Source organism: Metopolophium dirhodum, chromosome 1 (assembly GCF_019925205.1).
Source record: "Metopolophium dirhodum isolate CAU chromosome 1, ASM1992520v1, whole genome shotgun sequence".
Lineage (NCBI taxonomy): Eukaryota > Metazoa > Arthropoda > Insecta > Hemiptera > Aphididae > Metopolophium > Metopolophium dirhodum.
Genome location: NC_083560.1, coordinates 24,282,421 through 24,305,385, shown reverse-complemented (window position 1 = coordinate 24,305,385; position 22,965 = coordinate 24,282,421). Strand labels below are relative to the sequence as shown.

The window sequence follows — 22,965 nt, the reverse complement described above, 5'->3', positions numbered from 1 at the left end:
ATAAATTATAATTATAATTATATAAATCGTCCTTAATATGCTGTTCTTAAAACGCTTTGTTTATCACCATAGAAACGAATAAAATTAAATAAAAAAGTTTCCCTCGGCCGCTCAGAATTGTTTTTTATCGAATGCAATCATTTCATTCAAATCGAATACAGTAAAATTACACTATCCTGTCCGAGGCCCAAAGGGATGATGGACAAACATCCACCACCGATATGCGCTGACCTACTTTTTATCAATGACACTTATTATATAGCACATGATTCTTAATAATATTTATCAATATGGTTACACAGTACCTACAGGCGCGGACTGGCTGGGATGCTACAGCATCCCTTGCCCTGAAATATATCTAGACACCTAATGAACAACAGATTGTTACCAACTTACGATCACTAGGAATCTATAATATTGTACAATTTTGATTGAAAGTTAGTTGTAACTTGGTACTTATTTACGTTTTTAACGTATATTCAATATTTTTTTAAAACAAAATAAAATATATTAATATTTTATAAATAATCTACATGTATTAAATTTGCCCCTACAATTTTTGTTATTTGCCCTTTAAATTGTGTAGCATCCCGTGCCCTATTTTACCAAGTCCGCGCCTGGCTACCTACAATTGATTTCTAAACCATAAAATGAGTATTAAGACTAAACTAGTGAGGGAGGGGGAGGTCAGGGTTTTGGTTTTGATTTTTATCCAGTTACGTCACTGAGTGTAAGTATTGATTTAATAAACTATACCATCTAGGTTCTCGAAATTTTCAGACTTCCTCGACTTCCCCGAGAAGTTGTCAATTTTGTTCAGTAAGACACGGTAAGACACTAAGACCACGTAGAAAAAGACTGAGGTCGACTATATAGATATTTTGTTGTATCTGTTGCAAATAATATTATTTTAAACAACAATGATATTGTGTATTTGTTCGGTATAAGAAAAGCTGTTTTCTGAAAGTATTTTAATAATCGCTCAATGCAGCGCTTCCAAATAGGTATAGGACCTATGTACTGCGCAAACCCGCGGTCACCCCGCTCGACTCCCGCCTTAAGCAAAACTGAATACAATCATTATAGATATTTTGATTACCCGAATCGAAATCCTGAGCGTTTCTGGCATTACCCAAATAGCAAAATAATTTATTTACGTAATTTATTGTTCTAATTTTTAAATATTTCAGCGGGCTCGTGGACCGTGGTTCAGACAGTCGGACGACGAGACGATACCCCCTACTAAAATTAAAGAACAGAACAAAATTTATTTTATGCTTATATATTTATTTTATTGAAATCAAATTTTTATTTTAAAGCTGCATTTTTTTAATAATAGTACATTAGTACCTACTACCTACCTATATAGTATATATAGTATATAATACATCTTATCGTGTGCGAACATTGAATTGTTTCTCTCAAAAACCAGGAGCGTAATAAGCGTATAATAGGGTTACGCATGCGAACACAATATGCAGTGTTTGGTCGAATATTAATATCGTCATCCGAGCTGTTCTGAATACGCCCTACATGGCTGCATCAGGCATGTCAAGCTCAAACTATTAACTGGGCCACGGCCAAGTTTACCATTCTGGCTGCACATAAAAATATTATTCATTATAGGTACTTATTCAATTAGAGTTTATCAGAAGATAAGACAGAAAAGTAACATAATGACGTAGGTATACGGTATACCTCTCATAAACGTTGTGACACGAAAAGAAATAATTTTTTTCAATTAATTGTGCAGTATAATCGTGTGCGTGAGGAGATACGTTAAAATCGCGAACATAATATCTGTCGCCGCCGCGACAATACGGCAATAGCGCGATAGACATCACCACCGACCGGATCACACACACACACACACACACACGCACAACTCATCTCCATGTTTATATTTGTATTGTTTTATTTCTGTTTAATTGTGTCAGCTGTGTATTGTGAATTATATAATATGTAGATTGTGCGCGACTAGATACCAGCCGCCGCCGTCTAGCTGGAACGAGAGCAATTACCACGGCCGCCTATCCCACCAGTTCGTTACAAATGGTCAACGCGACTAGTTATCTTACTTGTACGTGCGCGAATCGCCGCAAGTTAATAAGTTACATTATATTATAATGCTCACGGGCGCGAATCGCCAGTAATTATTAATTTATACTTTTTATGGCTCAAATAGCCATACATTTTTGTTTTTTCTGTGGGCGCTAATCGCCAAGAAGGTGCGTTAGTAGTAAGTGGGTCCATAGAGGCGACACTCCACTCCACACAAACTCCACCGCCACACATACTCCACCCGTACCGACCGTCACTCCACCCGTGGCGACCATCACCACCACTCCACCGTCACACACACTCCACCCGGACTGACCAACACCACCCCACCTGGCAGTTCACCACTCCACCCCGGCAGACCGCCACTCCACCCGGCAGACCACCACCACCACTCCACCCGGACCGACCGCCACTCCACCCGGGGGCGACCACCACCACCACTCCACCGTCACACACACTCCACCCGGACCGACCACCACCACCCCACCTGGCAGTTCACCACTCCACCCAGGCAGACCACCACTCCACCCGCCATACCACACAGCACAACCCTATCACGCGTTATCACAATACAATTAATATGTGTACGTCAGAAAGTAATTATTTAAAAAATATTCGTGTATAATGTTCGGCTGTCCACCCCCCACTACCTCGGCAGACCACCACCGCCATCAACCTCCCTACCCCGTATAGCTGTAACCCCGACTGAACCACGCGCAATCTTCAGTCGCAGTTTTCCTTTCATAGTGACAAGTTGTAACACAGTGTATAAAAATGGCTTCAAGCAGTGAACGGGTATACAAATATATTGCGCCTGCACCACCGGCCGAACTCATCGACTGTACCAACTACACAATCGATTTTGTAAATCGCAAGTTTTTACAAGTCGGCATCGATCCTACACATGAGTTCAATGTCTCTGTACGCATAATTACTCCGTCGCGTTTTGTAAACATTTCCGTGGACTTTTTGAAACGTATATATTCATTGATGGGGCATATTCTATCACATATACTGGATACTACAGTAAAATACAAAAGATTTATTTTTCTGGAGAACGAATTTGTTTTGCTTACGTCTATGATATATAGAGGGGAGTGTATGTTGGTGATAGAATCAAAAGTTGAACATGGATGTAGAATTTTATTAAGTCCGAAAGAACTAATGGCAATTCAAAACATGGAGTGGACTATTTTCGAAACCGTAAGCAGAAAAACGATGGTCGTACGGCCAATGATTCTATTACAACTTGATCAGATAACGGAATATTTTAAAAATGATTATAATATTGAAAAAGACGCGACATTCGAAGAATTTGTAGCAATAATCAAAGGAATTCAAATTGAATTAATATCTAAACATGTACCGAAGAACAAATATAGTTTTATAAATCAGATAAAACTGCTTGCAACTGACCAACTAGCAATCGGTTGGATGGAGAAACTTAATAAATCATTAAAAGTATGAATGCGTGATTTTTATTTATTTTAATTATATTAAAGTATCTATTTAATTAGGGTGTCGAAGAAAATTACGGTCCGGAAGATTTCTTCTCGCCTCCGTTTACTCAGAGTTGTATGTCTCGGCCAAGCAAACAGTCAAAGAAGACGGTAATCTTATAAATAATAATAATAATAATAATAATAATAAATATACTTTATAATCAGGTGAACGATGAATACGATGGACCCGCCCCCGCCAGAGACGAAACAAAAAATTTAAAAGTAAAGAAAGTATATTATAATCATTTGAAACCTTGAATATAATTGTATTAATTTTTTTTTTAGGATTTTTTCGAGACATATGATTCAGCGATGATCTGATACAGCCGGTGAATATACTTCGGACATTGTTTCATCGGTATCCATGTCGACATCTGTCATTCCATCTTCAATATCTACCGATTCAATTTCATCATCGGTATCTGATAACTCTCCATAAACATAGAGGTCCATTATATTTATGACTGGTGGTGACACTTGCTCGTCTCGACTAAACATCATAATATATCATAAATTAAAAAGAAATATATGTAAATAATGTTAAAGTTGCTTACCTTACGGCCATGAGTAGTTCGTCTAAACGACGCCATACGTCTTCTAGCTGTGGCGCTGGTTCGTCAACGGGCGGTACTGGTTGCACTCTGACACTAAACATTAAATAAGTCAAATTAATAATAATAATAATAATAATAATAATAATAATAATAATAATAATAATAAACTTACAGTGCATCTAATTCCATTTGAGATGGCATTTCGGACTCATTGTCATTACTCTTTTTATGTCTAGAAACTTCCCGAGTGTTTATAAAATAAAAAATAAAAACTATTGCTAAACCAAACATTTTAACACACAAGCGTATAACGTGTTACAGTCGTACTGACCTACATAATATTGTTCGTCTTAAAAAATGATCGCATCAGACAAGTGAGTAGAATCGGTAAACACCCTCTACCCTGAGTCTTTTGTAATACTCAGTGCAGACCAAGGACGATACGGTCATTTGATTACATGTGTCAACCCCTACCAGGGATGTTTACCCCTTCCAGGGTAAAAGAGTCTTTTTTATAATAATAATCACTAAAGACCCAGGACAAGTCAGTCTGTCAACTTGTACACTACCATTCAGACGTTATATTTTTAAAAATGTTTAAATGCAACGAGTGTTTATCCGTTTTCTCTCGGAAAGATAATTTAACTAGGCATTTAAAGAGTCATATAAAAAAAAAATTCAAATGTTCGGTTTGTGGTGTTTTATTTGTTCGAAATGACAGTCTTAAAAGACACACGAAAAATATGCATGGTAATCTACGAAAACATATGAAAAAAAATCACGGTAAGTACATGGTTATAACTTAAAAATATTTTGTACCCCATCGATCATTTTTAAGGAGTTTTGTTTAGGCAATACGTAGTTATTCAACCTGTATCATTTTTTAAGGAGCTTAGAAAAATATTTGTAAACATTTACGTAGTAGTAGTGTTAGGGGTGTGTATATTTTCTTTTTATTAATATTATTATTATTTTGCTAGATGATAATATAACGTTTGAAGACGACGAATTGTGCACTAATGTCGAAAATAATGAAACAAGTACGAAAAATTATCTATACTTAGTGTCAAATATGATTATAATTATTATTTTCCCAGATACAACGTTTCAAGACGACGAATATTGCGCTAAAGTGATGGATACGTTCGAAAATAATGAAACAAGTATGAAATGTACCTATATTTAGTGTAAAATATTAATATTATTTTCCTAGATGATATAATGTTTGAAGACGACGAATTGTGCACTAATGTCGAAAATAATGAAACAAGTACGAAAAATTATCTATACTTAGTGTTAAATATGATTATAATTATTATTTTCCTAGATACAACGTTTCAAGACGACGAATATTGCGCTAAAGTGATGGATAAGTTCGAAAATAATGAAATAAGTATGAAAATAATGAAATAAGTATGAAATGTACCTATATTTAGTGTAAAATATTAATATTATTATTTTCCTAGATGATATAATGTTTGAAGACGACGAATATTGCACTAAAGTGTTGGATAATTTCGAAAAAAGTATGATAAACTATTTATATTTATATTTATATATCAACATATTTTTTTTTCTATAGGTAAGCATAAGAATATGATTGAAGTAGCCCCCGATATTTTCGTTGAGAATATACCAGCTGGACCTTCTAATCAAAGTATGTATTTATTTAGTATTTTTATATTAGTGTATATTTTTATATGAGTGCATATTTTTTTTTTAGGTAAACGTATACACATAGACACACCGCTCGGAGCAAAAAAAGCAAAACTAGCATACAACGTTGAAACGCTCATCTTAGAGTCTGACTTGTTGAAAATTAACAATAAGAAAACTAAATTTATAAAAAAGTATAATGCTTATATGATTGATTATAATATCACATTAAAACCTATGTCGGGGGATTTAGATATAGTTAGTTTAAATACGTTATTGGAGGAAGGATTACAAAATATGATTGAAAATATTAAAAAAATTACAAATTTCACTGATGGTGACATCGTTAATATGCACGCCAACAATCCGAAGTTTTTTACACCAATATCCACTGGCAATATGACGTGTAATGTGTCAGGAGAAAAAATTTTAAATAAAATCAGTGATATATTAACGTCGGATCAATCAGTGAAGATCAACGATACGGTGTTCGGTTTTCAAGTTATCATAATGCCTAAAGGTGGAAAACCTAAACCAACCTGGGAGTACTTGGACCTATTTAGCAAAAACAAAAGATGTATAGCACAAATTAAAAATCAGGATGAACTATGTTGCCCCCGTGCTATTATAGTGGGACTATCTTACAAGACCTCGGTTATATTAGGACACAAATTAAACAAATACCAAATCAAAAACCTGCGACTTGGTAAATACGATATTCAAACACGTTTGACAAAAGAACTATGCCAGCAATTAGAAATAAATGACAGCAGGCCGTTTACGTATCGTGACATATCAAAGGTTGAAAAACTACTCAAAATTCAAGTTAAAGTCGTAAACGCAGATAATTGTTGTGAAATCGACTACACAGGAACTGAAAATAGATATAAAGTTTACCTTTTGAAAAAAAATGATCATTTTCATTGTATTTTTTCTATGTCAGCGTTCAGAGAACGTGTATACTACTGCGAGTTATGCGATACGGGGTATAACAATAAAAAGAAGCACGCCTGTAAAAATGGACCTGGGCAAAAGTGTAGGCTGTGTAACGAAAAATATCACATACAAAACTTTACATGTAAAAAAATTTTTTGTCACGAGTGTAACCGTTATTGTGTTAATAATGAGTGTTTAAGAAAACATAAAAACGTTTGTGATAAAGAATATAAATGTAACGGTTGTAATTTTGTCGTACAGAGGAATGACCGCACGCACATCAGTGTTTGCGGTTATGGACAATGTCATAATTGCAAGCAAGAAAACATTCGAATTAGTGACCATAAATGTTATATGCAACGGAGAACCGGTAAAGGAGGATATTGTGTAGAATCATGTATCTGTAACGAAAAATCAACAGAAAAACAGAAAAACTGTACGTTTTCGACAAATTATGTATTTTTTGACTATGAAGCTCAGCAAAATACCGGTACGCACATACCAAATATGGTTATTGCTCACGATTTTGAAGGCCGAAAATATGTATTTTCTACAGACGACGCTGGTTCGGCCAATGATAAATTTTGTAAATGGGCGCTGAGCAAAGTAATGAAAGGAACAACTTACATAGCACATAATTCGAAAGCGTACGACACCTATTTCATTATACAGTACATTTTAAAAAATATGCCGACCGTCAAGTACGAAGTAATTCGTAACGGGACCAAAATTATGATGCTCGAAATAAAATATGGGGGCTTAAACATTAAATTCATAGATAGTCATAATTTTATACAGTCAAAATTATCTGAATTTCCGAAAACGTTTGGACTTAAAGAAGCAAAAAAAGGGTACTTTCCACATTTTTTTAATACGCCGGAAAATCAAAGATATGTAGGACCTTTGCCGGACAAAACGCATTACGGTTATAATTCTATGACGACAAAACACCGTGCAGCATTTATAAATTGGCACGACGAATTGATAAATAAGAATTATGTATTCGATTTCCAATTGGAGTTGGAAGAATATTGCAATTCGGATGTCGACATATTACGAAGAGGGTGTTTGGAGCTGAGAAAACAATTTTTGGACGTGTGTAATATTGATCCTTTTAAATATATAACGATCGCTAGTGTTTGTATGGCCATTTATCGACAGAGCGACTTGTCCGGTGGTACTATAGCAGTCGTTCAAAATGTTAAAAAAGACAATTTTTCAGACGATTCGATAAAGTGGCTGAAAAGCAAAATATTGAACGAAAATAAAAATATAAAACACGCGTTAAACGGTGGAGAAGTTACTATATGCGGTGCTAGAGTAGACGGTTACGACGAGACAGAGAAAAAAGTATACCAATATCATGGCTGTTTCTGGCACGGTTGTCCGGAGTGTTTTAATCCTAACGATATTAACCCCGTTAATAATAACACTATGACTGATTTATACAATGATACGATAAGACGGACAATTAATTTGAAACAAAAAGGGTACCAAGTTGAAGAGATGTGGAGTTGTAAATGGAAAAAGCACAAAAATTACAAACAAATGTTGCAGTATCAAAATGATGTAATTGAACCACTAAACCCCAGAGACGCATTTTTCGGAGGAAGGACCAATGCCACAAAGTTAATGGTTAAAAATAAAAAAATTAAATACATTGATGTGTGTAGTTTATACCCAACAGTAATGTACTATGACAATTACCCCGTAGGTCATCCTAAACAATTTTTTAATCCATCAATAAAAAAATACTCGGAATCAAATTGGTATGGTTTCATCAAATGCAAAATACTACCGCCGACCGATTTATATCATCCCGTACTTCCGGTGAAAACTAATAAATTAATATTTACACTTTGTAAACAGTGCCAGCTAGATAAAATTAGACAATGTACACACAACGATGAGCAGAAAGCACTTATAGGAACTTGGACAACGGACGAAGTACAAAAAGCTTTAGAAAAAGGATATAAAATCATGAAAATTTATGAAGTGCAACATTTTGAAAAAAAATCCAACACATTATTTAAGGAGTATATTAAGCGATTTTTAAAAATTAAGTTAGAAACAAGCTCGTGGAAAAATGACTATCGGACGGTTAATGATTATATTTCAGCAGTAAAAAATGCAGTAGGAATCGATATGGACATTGAAAATATAAAAGAAAATCCTGGATTAAGAGCACTTGCTAAAATATGTCTAAATTCGTTTTGGGGTAAGTTTGGACAAAGGCCTAATCAGACGAAAACCGAAATAATATCAAAACCGGACAGGTGGTACCAAGTATTGTTGGACAGTAAATTGGAAACTGAAAACATAGTTTTTTTGACTGACGATTTAGTGGAAGTGTCGTATAAAAAAATTAACGAATACGTCGGGCACGAATATAATACTAGTATATACGTAGCTGCTTTCACAACATCGAATGCTAGATTAAGATTATATACCATGTTAGATAATCTCGGCGAGAAAGTCGTATATTACGATACAGATAGTGTGTTTTATATTTACGATGATGTCGAAGTGAAGACGGGGTGTATGCTAGGCGAGTGGACGGATGAATTAGGACCAGGTATACATATAACCGACTGGGTATCTACAGGCCCTAAAAGTATAGCGCACACAGATATTGAAAATCGAACAACGACAAAAATAAAAGGATTCACACTTAGTTTCGAAAATATTCAAAAATTAAATATGGACAGTATGAAAAAAATAATGAACGATGAAATAAGGGACATAGAACTGCGATTTCAACAAATAATACGAAATTCAAAAACTAAGGAATTAGCGACAATAATAACATCAAAGACGTTTAAAATGGAATACGATAAACGTATGGTTATGTATTCGACCGGTGACGTAATAGAAACGTTACCTTGGGGGTACTTGTAAAACTAAATATTATTGTGTAATATATCTGTGATTTTTTAAATTATACCTTATAAATTAACCAATGTTTAAATATTATTGTATATATCTGTGATTTTTTTTAAATTAAACCTTCTTAAACATAGGAAAAAATAAATAAACCAATGTTCAAATATTATTGTATATATCTGTGATTTTTTTTAAATTTTACCTTATAAATAAACCAATGTTTAAATATTATTGTATATATCTGTGATTTTTTTAAAATTATACCTTATAAATAAACCAATGTTTAAATATTATTGTATATATCTGTGATTTTTTTTTTAAATTTTACCTTATAAATAAACCAATGTTTAAATATTATTGTATATATCTGTGATTTTTTTTTTAAATTAAACCTTCTTAAACATAGGAAAAAATAAATAAACCAATGTTCAAATATTATTATTGTTTATTAAATAAAAAAATATTGTTATAATCTTAAACATTATCAAGATACCATTTTTTTAATGCAAATACTTTATACGATGTACATTGTTTTGGATTAAACTCCATATGAAAAATACAACATGGTAGTGTTTCTTCGTTCAATTCACGAAGCCGAGGACAATTTTCCCAGTTTTCCATGTCAAAGACGGTGGCGTGCGGCATAAACTCGTTGATAATCCGTTGTTTGTGCAAACCTTTGACGTAAATTCTACTGAATTTGAACGAATCAAATATTTTTTGTATCTCTGTATACTCCACATCTCCGTATTCCAATGATAAACCGTGATACAAACGTTGTAACCAACTGTTTACACTCCTACTTTTTGCGTCTTGTGTCAAAGAAGTGTGTTTAAAGATCCAGTGTTGAGTTGCGAAAGTTTCCGTGTCTAAAATAGACATCTCTTTAATCACGTATTTGATGTGGACTCCGCGAAGACAATGAATATCCAAAATGGCCGAAGACATTATAGTTTGTTTATAATATCGACAGCCTTGATTATTTTTTTCAACTGTTCTGTGATATCTTGTAATGGTTTTTCAAGTTTACTTACACGCTCAGCTATATCTGAACACGTTATTTGTAACGTTTCCGTTTGTTCTTCTTGTATTTGAATGGATTTTTGATTTTCTTCGAGTAAACGCTCAAATTTAACCAATTTGGACGAATACGTTTTGAGCGAATGTTCGAGATTTGAAATAAATTTTTTTGTTTCACTATCCCGAGAACTACCAAACACGTTCATGTCTGTAGAGCGACTGAAATTATTTTTTAACATCACGGGTATAAATCCAGCTATTGTGCGTATTGTCAAACCCCACCCATTTTACCAATATCTGTTTCCCCTTCCTACGAATTATTTTCTCTATTAAAAAATCGTTTGGATAATTTGTTTTTAATATTTCTTCAGAGTAAAAACAACCAGCGATCGGTTTTCCATTATAATCTTGTAATTGATATGTAACGGGTAACGTTTTATTAATTTTTATAATTTTAAATATTTCCGTGGACCAGTTCGGTAAATATCCTTTTGTAAATACGCCTTTATATGTACTAACGCGAACATAATCGCCAACGTTGAATTTAATTTTTACGTTAATAATTTTGCGCTGTTTTAATTCCACTGATGAAGGATTTGCATCGGCCTGTATTGGTGTCATAGATATTGTTCTGTGTTTTGAATTATTGTATTCATCAACCAACTTTGGTAAAATAGAAACCCATTCGTGTGAGCCTCGTGCAGTGAATTCCCTATACATTTTTCCCTTAAGAGTTTTGTTGAAGCGTTCTACGATACACCCTTTCGTTGTACTATACGTAGAATATTTGTGTATATTATGTTTCTCCATCAACGCATCGAATGTTGCATTGTAAAATTCTTTGCCGTTATCTACCTGTAATAGTTTTGGTGAGCGCTTGAGTAGTATTTTTGACATTGCATTTGAAACTTCTTTAGCCGATTTACACTTTAAAGGTTTAGAAAATGCTAGCTTCGTGTAACAATCTATGACCGTTAGAAAATATTTATAACCTTTATTTATTTTCGAATATGGTATCATTTCAACCAAATCGGCCTGCCATAGATCGTTTTTACCATACACATTAACTCTTCGCCTCGTATAATTTTTTCTGGCAGGTTTGTGTAGTTCGATTGCTATATCGCGTTTAGACATTTGGAATACGTTTTATTAAGCCTGCTTCAAGCAATTCTTCGTAAATTGAAAGTATTTCGTTGGAAACGCCTGTATTACCAGCAGATTGAGAGGCCAAAAGTAACCGTAAGCGACTAACCAACTCGTTAGGGTCGTTCCAATAAACTAAATTATGCTTTTGCAGTTTTACAGATATACCACTACCGGATGCGAACAATGGTTTGATTATATCAGTGAATTTATTTCCACCTTTTTTAATTTTTTTCTCGTCTAATGTTAAATGTGCTGATGTTTGAATTAATATAGTTTTATATGTGTTCAAATCGTCTGCGGTGTATGATTTCGGGATTTTCGAAAATATCAAACTGCTAAGACCTCGCGTTAGCGGGTATGAAGTATCTTCGATAGTCAACGTCTTGTCAGTAAGTTTAATTTCTTTTTTACCTAAATGTATAGCGCCGTTTGATTGTGTTTTAGGCCCATAATTTTTGTCTCTATTGGAAGAATCTAAAAAGTCTAATAAAATTTCAGAATCTAAAGTGTCTCCTGTTTCGTTTATAGTTTTTGAATCGAGTTCTGCGATTTGAGGTTGAAATGTTGGTGGTTTATTTCGCTTAATTTCTTTCAATGGTTCGATAATCGGGTATAATGTTTCTGATACCAATGAATGAATATCGGCTTTACCGTGTTTTAATGCTGTATACTTGCGTTTAATGTTTTCTTTGGCTTTAATCAATTCTCCGAGTACTTCACCATTACCAGCCATGTTTGCAAATGACAAAGTTTTATAAAAACGTTGGTTTATATAACGACAAATGTGTCGAACCCGTGACGATATCGACCGTCGTCGCGTTCGCAGTCTTTATTAATTACGATAAACTCAAATCTCCCCTTACGCCAACATGTCGTGCAAAAGTCTTTAAGCTCAGTATACGTCATATCGCCAGAGCAATGCTCCATGTAAACATGTTTTAAATTAGTTTCATCTTGTTTAAATAATACAATAAAATTAGCGTTGTCACGCAAAAGTTGTTTAGGTACTTTTGAATAGCTCTGAGCCAGGTAGCAAACATCCACTAAATTATGTCGACCTCTGGAAAAGTATGTTCTAGCGATTTTTTGGTTTTCTGAAATAATATCGTCGAAAATAAACACAGAGTTTGGTAAGGCTTTCTCGGGTTCAATAACTTGTTCGTTTTCGTAGAACGTAAATAATTGTACTCCATCAATTCCTGATAAAATATCACTCAACATTTTATATTTCAGTTGATCCAATGTTTTAGAATATATGTAAACGTTATGAAATCTTATTCCGTTTATATTGGTTAGTAAAGCGAAAATTAAATTGGTTTTTCCGCAGCCCGAAGGACCGACAATAAGCGCTCGTATCGTATTGGGGAGAAGCGTTCCATGTCTATAGTTCTGAATCGATGTAGGCGGGTCCACGTTTTCAACTGCAAGTTTTAGTTTTTGTTCAATTAATTTCATTTTTATATATAAATATCTTTGTTGCAATGAGAATGTAATCAGTACACAATGTCACTCGTACGAAGAAACAACAAGAATAAGGGAGGCGGCCTCATCAACACGCTTATAAACAAATTACCACTCGAGATTCACGTGCCCGGTAAGTTTTGGTGATTATTTTTAATTCATTTAAACTATGATGTATCTGTGTAGGTTATCAATATTGTGGACCGGGAACAAATTTGAAAAAACGTTTAGCTCACGGAGATAAAGGAATCAACCCCTTGGACTCGGCGTGTAGAGATCACGATATTGCGTACGATCGTAGTAACTCTATCACAGATCGTAACGAGGCCGACTATATATTAGAGCAGCGAGCCTGGGATAGGTTCAAGGCAAAAGATTCTAGTCTAAAAGAAAAAGCAGTGGCTTGGGGTGTGACAACGGCCATGAAAGCAAAACGTAAAATCGGAGCTGGATGTGGGTTTAAAGCGGCCGTCAAAGCAGTTAAAAACGCTATAAAGAAAAATATAGGTGAAAAAAACCTGATGAAATTAAGTAAAAAATGTGTAGCCGTCGCACGAAAAACATTCAAAAATAAAAAGACAAAAGTTCCTAGAATAATAACAGTTCCGAAAAAAGGCGGCGTGTTGCCACTTATTCCGATTTTTGCTGGTTTATCGGCCTTGGGAGCTCTAACTGGCGGCGTTTCCAACGTAGTTAAGCTGGCTAATGAATTTAAAAGAAACACACCGACGCATTTGGGCCGGGGGTTATATCTCGCTCCGTATAAGGGCAACTCGTACAAAATCGGTTCGGGTTTATATCTCACCCCATATAAAAGAGGTGGAGGCAAAAAAGCGAAAAAAAACTAATATCTACGTTACCCAGAAGAGCACTGTACGATTACGAACTTATAAAAATAGCCCGCTTAATGAAAATACCTCATTTCATCGGCGTGTTTACTAGAGACAGGTTATCTGAACGTCCCAAACGAATAGAATCAGCGATTGTTAACTTGGATTCGGAAAGCGGTACAGGCACTCACTGGGTAGCGTATAAAAAAATCGGAAATCAAGTCTATTATTACGACAGTTTTGGAAATTTACCTCCACCATTAGAAGTACAACAATATTTTCACGGATGTAACATACATTTCAATTATAGCAGAGAGCAGAAATATAATACTACAAACTGTGGACACTTGTGTTTAAAGTTTTTATCATGTTCACATTAACGTTAAACGGAAACTCTAGTGAGTTGTCATGCGAGATCTTTCCACCGTTGGAAGTAGAAAATACTGCACAGATATGTCTTTTGAGTTTACAGACAAATAATTCTATACCAAACATAGAACCTGGTTGCAATACTATTGCCTTCCGAAATATCATCGGTCAAAATGATTACGTTATCATACCTACGGGGACGTATGAGTTGGATCAGTTAGAGTCTTTTATACAAAAAAATGTGCCCGAATATGTCGATTGGTTTGAATTAAAAGCAAACAATACCACATTAAAGTGTACGCTCTCGTGTAGTCATGATGTGGACTTGGGCGTCGAGAATAGCATAGCGAAATTGTTGGGTTTCAGAAATGATGTATACACCACGGGTCTTAATCATGAATCTGAAAGTACGGTCAAAATAATGAAAATCAATAGTATAAAAGTAGAGTGCAACTTGATTACTGGTTCATTTTGTGACGGAGCACCGAGCCAGATCATACACGAACTCTATCCAACTGTTCCACCAGGCTATAAAATCGTCGAGGTACCTAGACATCCTGTTTTTTATGGTCTCAACACGACTTCAATATCTAGAGTAAATATCGTATTAAAAGATCAGAACGATTGTCTAATAAATCTACGCGGCGAACCAATTACGATTCGCTTGCAAATAACGCGTGGGTATGGCACTCAAATTTAACATCAATATAAAAAGAGCTACAATCAAAACACCCATCAGTATTGTATCTACAGTCAAGAAGTCAACATCCAAACCGAAAAAACCCGAAACCAAACTCACGAAAAATAATTTAAATTTTCTTCGTTCCTTGAAAATTTAATCATGGATGACTCGTATTTAGACGTAGCAGCCGGCTATGTCGACGAGTGTAAAATAACACAAAAGAATTATCATTCGTTCACCCCATATTCAAACATGTCTTTTTCTAATAACGATGAAATTAGGATAAGTGTTTTAAACATGGATTCTTACACTTTTCCGTGTGAGAGTTATCTGTACATCGAGGGAAAAGTAAATAAACCTACCGATGCTGTTGGAGACGTTAGTTTTTCGAATAATGGATTGGCGTTTTTATTCTCCGAAATGCGATACGAGATAAACGGAGTAGAAGTACAGAAAATAAAATCACCCGGAATTTCGTCTTGTTTGAAAGGTTACTGTTCATATACTCCAAACGACTTGAACGCGCTGGAGAATGCGGCTTGGGGGTCGTCGTTGGGTAGTAACGATAATAATAAAAATTTCATGGCCAACAATGTGTTTACCGGCTGCGTTCCACTGAAACATCTATTTGGATTTTTTGAAGATTACAAAAAAATATTACTTAATTGTAATCAACAATTGATTTTGAATCGCTCGTCAACCGATTTCGACACATTACACGTTACTGATAACTCTGAGAAAAATAAAAAAATTACCGTCGAACTGACTAAGATATTATGGAAGATGCCTATTATCAAAGTTAGTGATAAAGAAAAGTTAAGACTGTTAAAAATATTGGATTCTCGTAAAACGTTATCGTGTGCGTTCAGAACCTGGGATCTCTGCGAATATCCAGTGCTACCTAAAAATACTTCACATTCGTGGACTGTAAAGTCTAGCAATTTACTCGAAAAACCTAGATTTGTATTGATAGGATTTCAAACGGATCGAAAAAATAATATAACACTCGATGCCGGTCGATTTGACCACTGTAGGTTGAAAAATCTTAAGGTTTACTTAAATTCTGAAGCGTATCCGTACGAAGATTTCCGAGCAGACTTCCAAAACAAACAAACTTCGATACTGTATAAAGCTTACACAGATTTTCAAAAATCTTACTACGAAAGAGACTACTGCGAGCCGTTACTGTCAAAACATATTTATCAAAACCATGTACCAATCGTCGTTGTCGATCTATCGCATCAAAACGACAATGTGAAGTCGTCAACCGTGGACCTACGTATTGAATTTGAGACTGATATTACCATACCTGAAAAGACTGCAGCCTATTGTCTCATCTTACACGACCAAATTATAACTTATAATCCATTTAATGGTGATGTAAGAAAATTGTAAATAGTTTGTAAAATAAAAATACTTTTTTTTAAATTTCATGTTTTTTCTTTTTATTATATAATAAAATGTCATATTACAATAAAATATTACATTATGTTTTAATACAAAAATAATGACATAAAAAAAATAAAAAAAAAAACAATATTGTAAATATAAAGTTTTATAAATTATTGACAACAATATGAAAATTACATAATAAAATATTATAGATGAAAACTTAATCTGCGGGTTGCTTTTGCCCTTTTACGTGCTAGGAATGCCCTCGTCGTCAGCCTGTTGACTTCAGGCTAAAAAAATTTGTTTTCTTTAGTATAAAATAATATGTAAAAATAAAATTGTATTACCTTAGTTTCGATCGAAGAAGATAACCAACCCCTTGCCAATTGTTTGACTGCTTTAATCTTCAAATCTGCTATTAAACAAAGACCAGCGAACGGAAGTTGTTCTTTCAATTCTTGGACATTGATACGGGTCAAATAATCTTCAACATCGTTTATTTTTGTATCTTTGGGTAACGGCATTTCCTTTCCAAGATACATTGCAATTTTACTGGCCTGATTTAATGCAGTAGACCGTGTGTATACATTTTTCATCTGAATAACTTCTTCAATGGCATCACTTAATTGCAAGATCCTTAAAACATTCTCTTTAGTTAATTGCACATCTTGATCCTGTTGCAAACACTTTATTGAGAGAACGTTGTCACCGTTGTATTCTTCTATTGATATCAATTTAAACTCCTCCAACAGTAAATGAGATGGTAGTAAAAAATTTATGTTGTTAAGAGCTATATTTAGAGATTTATATAATTCAACACTCATTTTAACACACTGCAAATTATTTGAGACGCATATAACGCAATTTAACAAAAAATCAGGATCTAATCCTATATTTATAAAAATATTGCTATCAACAAAAAATGTAGTACAATCGATCAGATTATTAGCCATTTTTGTTATGTACGTTCACGACTGTCTCGAAAGAAGTTAGTAATAAGGCACACGCGACTCGTTTGACGGAAGACTCACGACTGTCTTGTGGTGTGATACCGGGGGCGCTAATACCGCTAGTATTAATGGGGTGGGTGTATTTAGATAGGTGAATCTCAAGGTGGTCCCGCCCCTTTTATGGGCGGGAGTAAAAACATATATGATTTAGAGAAAAAAGATTTTTTTATTTTTTAAATATTATACAAACTGTATATCAAAACATATAATGACATAATATGACATAATTATATGATATAATATCAAAACAAATATTGAGAAAAACAACTGTTTTCGTCTGCTATATTGTCGGCTTCTATTGGTGTCATCGCTGAATCATATGTCTCGAAAAAATCCTAAAAAAAAATTAATACAATTATATTCAAGGTTTCAAATGATTATAATATACTTTCTTTACTTTTAAATTTTTTGTTTCGTCTCTGGCGGGGGGCGGGTCCATCGTATTCATCGTTCACCTGATTATAAAGTATATTTATTATTATTATTATTATTATTATTATTTATAAGATTACCGTCTTCTTTGACTGTTTGCTTGGCCGAGACATACAACTCTGAGTAAACGGAGGCGAGAAGAAATCTTCCGGACCGTAATTTTCTTCGACACCCTAATTAAATAGATACTTTAATATAATTAAAATAAATAAAAATCACGCATTCATACTTTTAATGATTTATTAAGTTTCTCCATCCAACCGATTGCTAGTTGGTCAGTTGCAAGCAGTTTTATCTGATTTATAAAACTATATTTGTTCTTCGGTACATGTTTAGATATTAATTCAATTTGAATTCCTTTGATTATTGCTACAAATTCTTCGAATGTCGCGTCTTTTTCAATATTATAATCATTTTTAAAATATTCCGTTATCTGATCAAGTTGTAATAGAATCATTGGCCGTACGACCATCGTTTTTCTGCTTACGGTTTCGAAAATAGTCCACTCCATGTTTTGAATTGCCATTAGTTCTTTCGGACTTAATAAAATTCTACATCCATGTTCAACTTTTGATTCTATCACCAACATACACTCCCCTCTATATATCATAGACGTAAGCAAAACAAATTCGTTCTCCAGAAAAATAAATCTTTTGTATTTTACTGTAGTATCCAGTATATGTGATAGAATATGCCCCATCAATGAATATATACGTTTCAAAAAGTCCACGGAAATGTTTACAAAACGCGACGGAGTAATTATGCGTACAGAGACATTGAACTCATGTGTAGGATCGATGCCGACTTGTAAAAACTTGCGATTTACAAAATCGATTGTGTAGTTGGTACAGTCGATGAGTTCGGCCGGTGGTGCAGGCGCAATATATTTGTATACCCGTTCACTGCTTGAAGCCATTTTTATACACTGTGTTACAACTTGTCACTATGAAAGGAAAACTGCGACTGAAGATTGCGCGTGGTTCAGTCGGGGTTACAGCTATACGGGGTAGGGAGGTTGATGGCGGTGGTGGTCTGCCGAGGTAGTGGGGGGTGGACAGCCGAACATTATACACGAATATTTTTTAAATAATTACTTTCTGACGTACACATATTAATTGTATTGTGATAACGCGTGATAGGGTTGTGCTGTGTGGTATGGCGGGTGGAGTGGTGGTCTGCCTGGGTGGAGTGGTGAACTGCCAGGTGGGGTGGTGGTGGTCGGTCCGGGTGGAGTGTGTGTGACGGTGGAGTGGTGGTGGTGGTCGCCCCCGGGTGGAGTGGCGGTCGGTCCGGGTGGAGTGGTGGTGGTGGTCTGCCGGGTGGAGTGGCGGTCTGCCGGGGTGGAGTGGTGAACTGCCAGGTGGGGTGGTGTTGGTCGGTCCGGGTGGAGTGTGTGTGACGGTGGAGTGGTGGTGATGGTCGCCACGGGTGGAGTGACGGTCGGTACGGGTGGAGTATGTGTGGCGGTGGAGTTTGTGTGGAGTGGAGTGTCGCCTCTATGGACCCACTTACTACTTGCGTTTGTTATACCTAAGCATAATATCTCATTATTATTGTTAATTGTGACCGTGTGTGCAAATCGTAGCGGACCTTTATATTATTTTTCAAAGTCGAATATTTATTTATTTATTTATTTATTTATTTATTTATTATTTATTTATTTATTTATTTATTATTATTCTGTTATAAGAGCGCAAATCGCTGCATTTTATTATTATCTGTGAGCGCAAGTGCGCATTTTTATATTATTTAAAATTATATTGTTTTTAGTATGTGCTAAGCACTACTGTGTATTATTTTGTATTTTCGATATTCTCTGTATCATTTTTATAGGATAGGAGCAGCTGGCCAGCCGTGCTCCGCCTAAATTGTGAGTAATATTATTTATTATCTATATACTAGCCATAGCTCAAATAGCTGGCACATACTATTATTATATTTTGTTGGGCCAGAAGGGCTATAATATTACCACTTATATTTTTATACCTTCATGTTGCTGTGATTTTTATTATATTCTTGTATCCTTAACTCATTATTATTTGTGTACAATACAACAACAAAATTTTACCAGCAACCGTGTTACCATTTCATAGTTACCTTCCGTCCAATAGTTTTAAGCTTATAGTACACTCTCACATATACACACACTTACACATCACCACACCACATAGCTCACTAGTATTTGCGCGGCGAACCCAACCAATTCTAGCTGAGCTATAACCATATACACACAAAACCAAAGGTCGGTCGGTGTGTGAGTATTGCGCGCGACGTACACGGCGATCGGGCCACGGGCTAATCATTGTTCCCTACCCGGCGCATACAATATCATTGATTATAAACACTAGAATTTAATACGTGTTTTGGACGACCCGTAATAACAATTGTGAATTTAAATTGTTTAAGTACGTTTTAGGAAAAAACAAATATCTACGAATATGTTAAAGGGGGGGGGGGAGGGGTATTGACAACATATTTATATTTTTAAATGCGGTGGCAAGAATTAGTTTTTTGGTGTTACACGCCTATTAATCGGTCGAATCGTTCTCAAAGTGTCACAAAATACTGTTAATGCCCACTAACAGTGGTTAAGGTAATAACAATTGTGAATTTAAATTGTTTAAGTACGTTTGACGGCTGGAGTCTGGCCGATCTCTCAGAAATCACCCGGTAGTTGTGCAAATTTTGATTTCAAAAATTTATTAAAAATCGAATAATAGGACTACCGACTTGAAACCATTTAACCGCCCCTATATTAAAATACCATATTATTAATAATGAAATTCTCCAAACTGATAAACTGTAAACTAGATTAAAATAATATACTACATGCGATCACAGTATTTTCGTTGCTACTGTATTTTCGCTGCGGCCTGCAGGTATTCTTATTATCGTGATTCGTAATGACCCGGTGAAATTCAAATAATTTCTGGATGTCCCTGATAAATTTTAGATAAGTCTCTTTGGCATCGAATCCAATCAAATTAATTTTAGTTTTGCCGTTTATATAAAAATTAATATTTATTTTATAACAAAAAAAAAAGTATACTATAAAATAAATGATAACATCAAAGTCCCATATATTAAGATTTTTGTTTAAAAAAGTCGGGGGGTGTCCAGACATGGAGGACACCCCCCCCCCCCAAATACGCCAAAATAATACGATGTGTGCGGCGTAAACACAATATTGTGAATGTCGCATTCGCAAAACGCCAGCCAAGGCAGTCAAATATACTACCTCGGGCCGCCGGGTACATGGTATATAGCCGCTCTACTAGCTAGGCGGGGACAGGGATGACCCACCTCACCCCGTACCCGGCACCACAATAAGTGTGCGCAGGCACGCGGCCACTAAACTAGTCTATTCTTAGAATACTGGAATTAATTCTGGAAATCAGATGTCCTGAATAAGACTTAATAAAGTAATTAATAATAAAAAACATTGTGACGACGCGCGACGCTGGCACTGTCGCCCGTCTCCTGCATAGTGCATACTGCTCAAAAAACTACTTATCGATTACGATTATAGGGACTAAAGTGCTCACCACTTTAATCAGTACCTACCTGGCTACCTATAAAAAAATATCAATTACAATATTAAAGATTAAACATGGGAGCACGCCAATGTACGGAGCGCTAGTGTTGTAATGCCTAGGGGCAGAAAAATGGTAAGTCCGCCCCTGCCTACCTGTCATGCAGGGGCGTACCGAGGAGGTTTTTATTGGGGGGGGGGGGGGGCAAAAGTTAGTAGTTTGGTCAACTCTAAAAATTGATCCAGGATAACTTGTTTTTGTTATTTTGTCGTCTTTTCATCGTTAAGCTGTTACAATGTTTAATTATTTAAGTAAATTAAAAATTCAAGCTCTTATAATATATTCCATTAGGTAAGTACCACATTTGCAATAAAATAATAAATAATAATAAAAAAAACAAAACAAAGTAATTAATAAAAAGTGGGTAAGTGGATGTCGCCCTGCTGTACAGTTAGTGGATCACTGTAATGGATGATGTTGTTAAATTTAAATTCAATGATATAAAATCATTGTTTAAGAAAAACGATTCTGAGCGAAAACGGTCAGTCAGCCTATGTTATTAGTTATTAGTTTATTACCAAGTATATTTGATGATATTATTGTGAATTAAGTAATTTATATATTTACCTATTTACGTGGAACCTTGTTTTAAATTTTCAATCCTTTTGAACAATTTATAAATTTTTTACTACAAAATAATTATTAAATTTTAAATTTGATACATTTTGTCAAAATTCAAACTTTAAATGCTTATAAAAAAAAATTGTGCCTATGTATTTTTAATATTTTTGAACTGCTATTGTAACAATATATCAGGAGCCTTGCTTTAAATATTCATGTTTTTTTACCCAGCAAATAACATTTTATTGATATATATAGAAAAAAAAACTAAAAAAATTGAAAACTGACAATGTCCGTAAACAGCTCAAAAAGAGTCAAATTGCTTTCAAAATTGTATGTCGTATAGAAAATGCTGATATTAACATTCATTGAAATTTTCAAATATCGTTTTTAACTTCAAACGCTCATAAAAATTGAATTTGCCTTTCTTGTAGACATTTTTTTTTGATAAAGGTAGACAAATTTATGAGGAATCTTGTATTACATTTTCAAATCTTAGATTTAAAAAGAAAATTTTTAATGAATTTGTAACTCAAAATAATTTCCAAATTTTTGTAATTTTTACGTATTTTTATGTTGTTTTTCCTGGCGTTTTTGAAAATTTAAAAATTTTACCTCCTTAATGCACCAACAATATTCACTTTCCCATCAAACAAGATACTGAAGTTGAAAATTGAAGCATTATTTCAACTACTTATCGTGTACACACACACAAAAAAAAAGAAAGACCACTTCATTGTAAAATCAATATACATTCATCGCTCCGCTCAAAATCTATTCTCATTTTTCCGATAATAGACAATAGGTATTATTGATTATTCTAGTCCAGACAGTGTTAGAATATAATAATATTAGTATATTTACTATATTCTAATAA

The 22,965-nt window shown here is 34.6% G+C and overlaps 4 protein-coding genes and 1 pseudogene across 4 annotated transcripts; 3 read left to right on the top strand and 2 right to left on the bottom strand.

The window, feature by feature from the left end:
* The first annotated feature begins 2,386 nt into the window (after positions 1–2,386).
* Positions 2,387–3,884, top strand: LOC132934818 (uncharacterized). The gene is made up of 4 exons (XM_061001190.1): positions 2,387–3,522; positions 3,579–3,671; positions 3,729–3,785; positions 3,849–3,884. The coding sequence occupies exons 1-4, from the start codon at positions 2,836–2,838 to the stop codon at positions 3,882–3,884; spliced, it is 873 nt and encodes a 290-aa protein (XP_060857173.1). The 5' UTR covers positions 2,387–2,835.
* A 976-nt stretch (positions 3,885–4,860) lies between these two features.
* LOC132934808 (uncharacterized) lies at positions 4,861–9,743 on the top strand. The gene is made up of 10 exons (XM_061001178.1): positions 4,861–4,900; positions 5,098–5,157; positions 5,215–5,280; positions 5,331–5,387; positions 5,445–5,510; positions 5,584–5,643; positions 5,700–5,774; positions 5,841–8,337; positions 8,383–9,284; positions 9,730–9,743. Exons 1-10 carry the CDS (start codon positions 4,861–4,863, stop codon positions 9,741–9,743), a joined length of 3,837 nt encoding a protein of 1,278 aa, XP_060857161.1.
* Positions 9,744–15,259: 5,516 nt separating this feature from the next.
* On the top strand, positions 15,260–16,005 carry LOC132934800 (uncharacterized). Its single transcript, XM_061001165.1, has 2 exons — positions 15,260–15,898; positions 15,970–16,005. Exons 1-2 carry the CDS (start codon positions 15,260–15,262, stop codon positions 16,003–16,005), a joined length of 675 nt encoding a protein of 224 aa, XP_060857148.1.
* Positions 16,006–16,633: 628 nt separating this feature from the next.
* Positions 16,634–17,690, bottom strand: LOC132937550 (uncharacterized). Its single transcript, XM_061004374.1, has 2 exons — positions 16,840–17,690; positions 16,634–16,782 (listed from the first exon to the last, which is right to left on the bottom strand). Exons 1-2 carry the CDS (start codon positions 17,443–17,445, stop codon positions 16,699–16,701), a joined length of 690 nt encoding a protein of 229 aa, XP_060860357.1. The 5' UTR covers positions 17,446–17,690; the 3' UTR covers positions 16,634–16,698.
* A 54-nt stretch (positions 17,691–17,744) lies between these two features.
* On the bottom strand, positions 17,745–19,335 carry LOC132934793 (uncharacterized; annotated as a pseudogene).
* Between the last annotated feature and the right edge of the window lie 3,630 nt (positions 19,336–22,965).

Excerpts from the sequence above, each read along its gene's own strand:
- LOC132937550 (XM_061004374.1), bottom strand. The coding sequence starts at position 17,445 with ATGGCTAATAATCTGATCGATTGTACTACATTTTTTGTTGATAGCAAT. Across the intron at positions 16,783-16,839 it reads CTTCTTCGATCGAAACTAAG|CCTGAAGTCAACAGGCTGAC; the intron begins GTAATACAATTT and ends AAATTTTTTTAG.
- LOC132934818 (XM_061001190.1), top strand. The coding sequence starts at position 2,836 with ATGGCTTCAAGCAGTGAACGGGTATACAAATATATTGCGCCTGCACCA. Across the intron at positions 3,523-3,578 it reads AACTTAATAAATCATTAAAA|GGTGTCGAAGAAAATTACGG; the intron begins GTATGAATGCGT and ends CTATTTAATTAG. Across the intron at positions 3,672-3,728 it reads GCAAACAGTCAAAGAAGACG|GTGAACGATGAATACGATGG; the intron begins GTAATCTTATAA and ends CTTTATAATCAG.
- LOC132934808 (XM_061001178.1), top strand. The coding sequence starts at position 4,861 with ATGCATGGTAATCTACGAAAACATATGAAAAAAAATCACG. Across the intron at positions 4,901-5,097 it reads ACATATGAAAAAAAATCACG|ATGATAATATAACGTTTGAA; the intron begins GTAAGTACATGG and ends TTATTTTGCTAG. Across the intron at positions 5,158-5,214 it reads TGTCGAAAATAATGAAACAA|ATACAACGTTTCAAGACGAC; the intron begins GTACGAAAAATT and ends TTATTTTCCCAG.
- LOC132934800 (XM_061001165.1), top strand. The coding sequence starts at position 15,260 with ATGGATGACTCGTATTTAGACGTAGCAGCCGGCTATGTCGACGAGTGT. Across the intron at positions 15,899-15,969 it reads GGAAGATGCCTATTATCAAA|AACCTGGGATCTCTGCGAAT; the intron begins GTTAGTGATAAA and ends GTGTGCGTTCAG.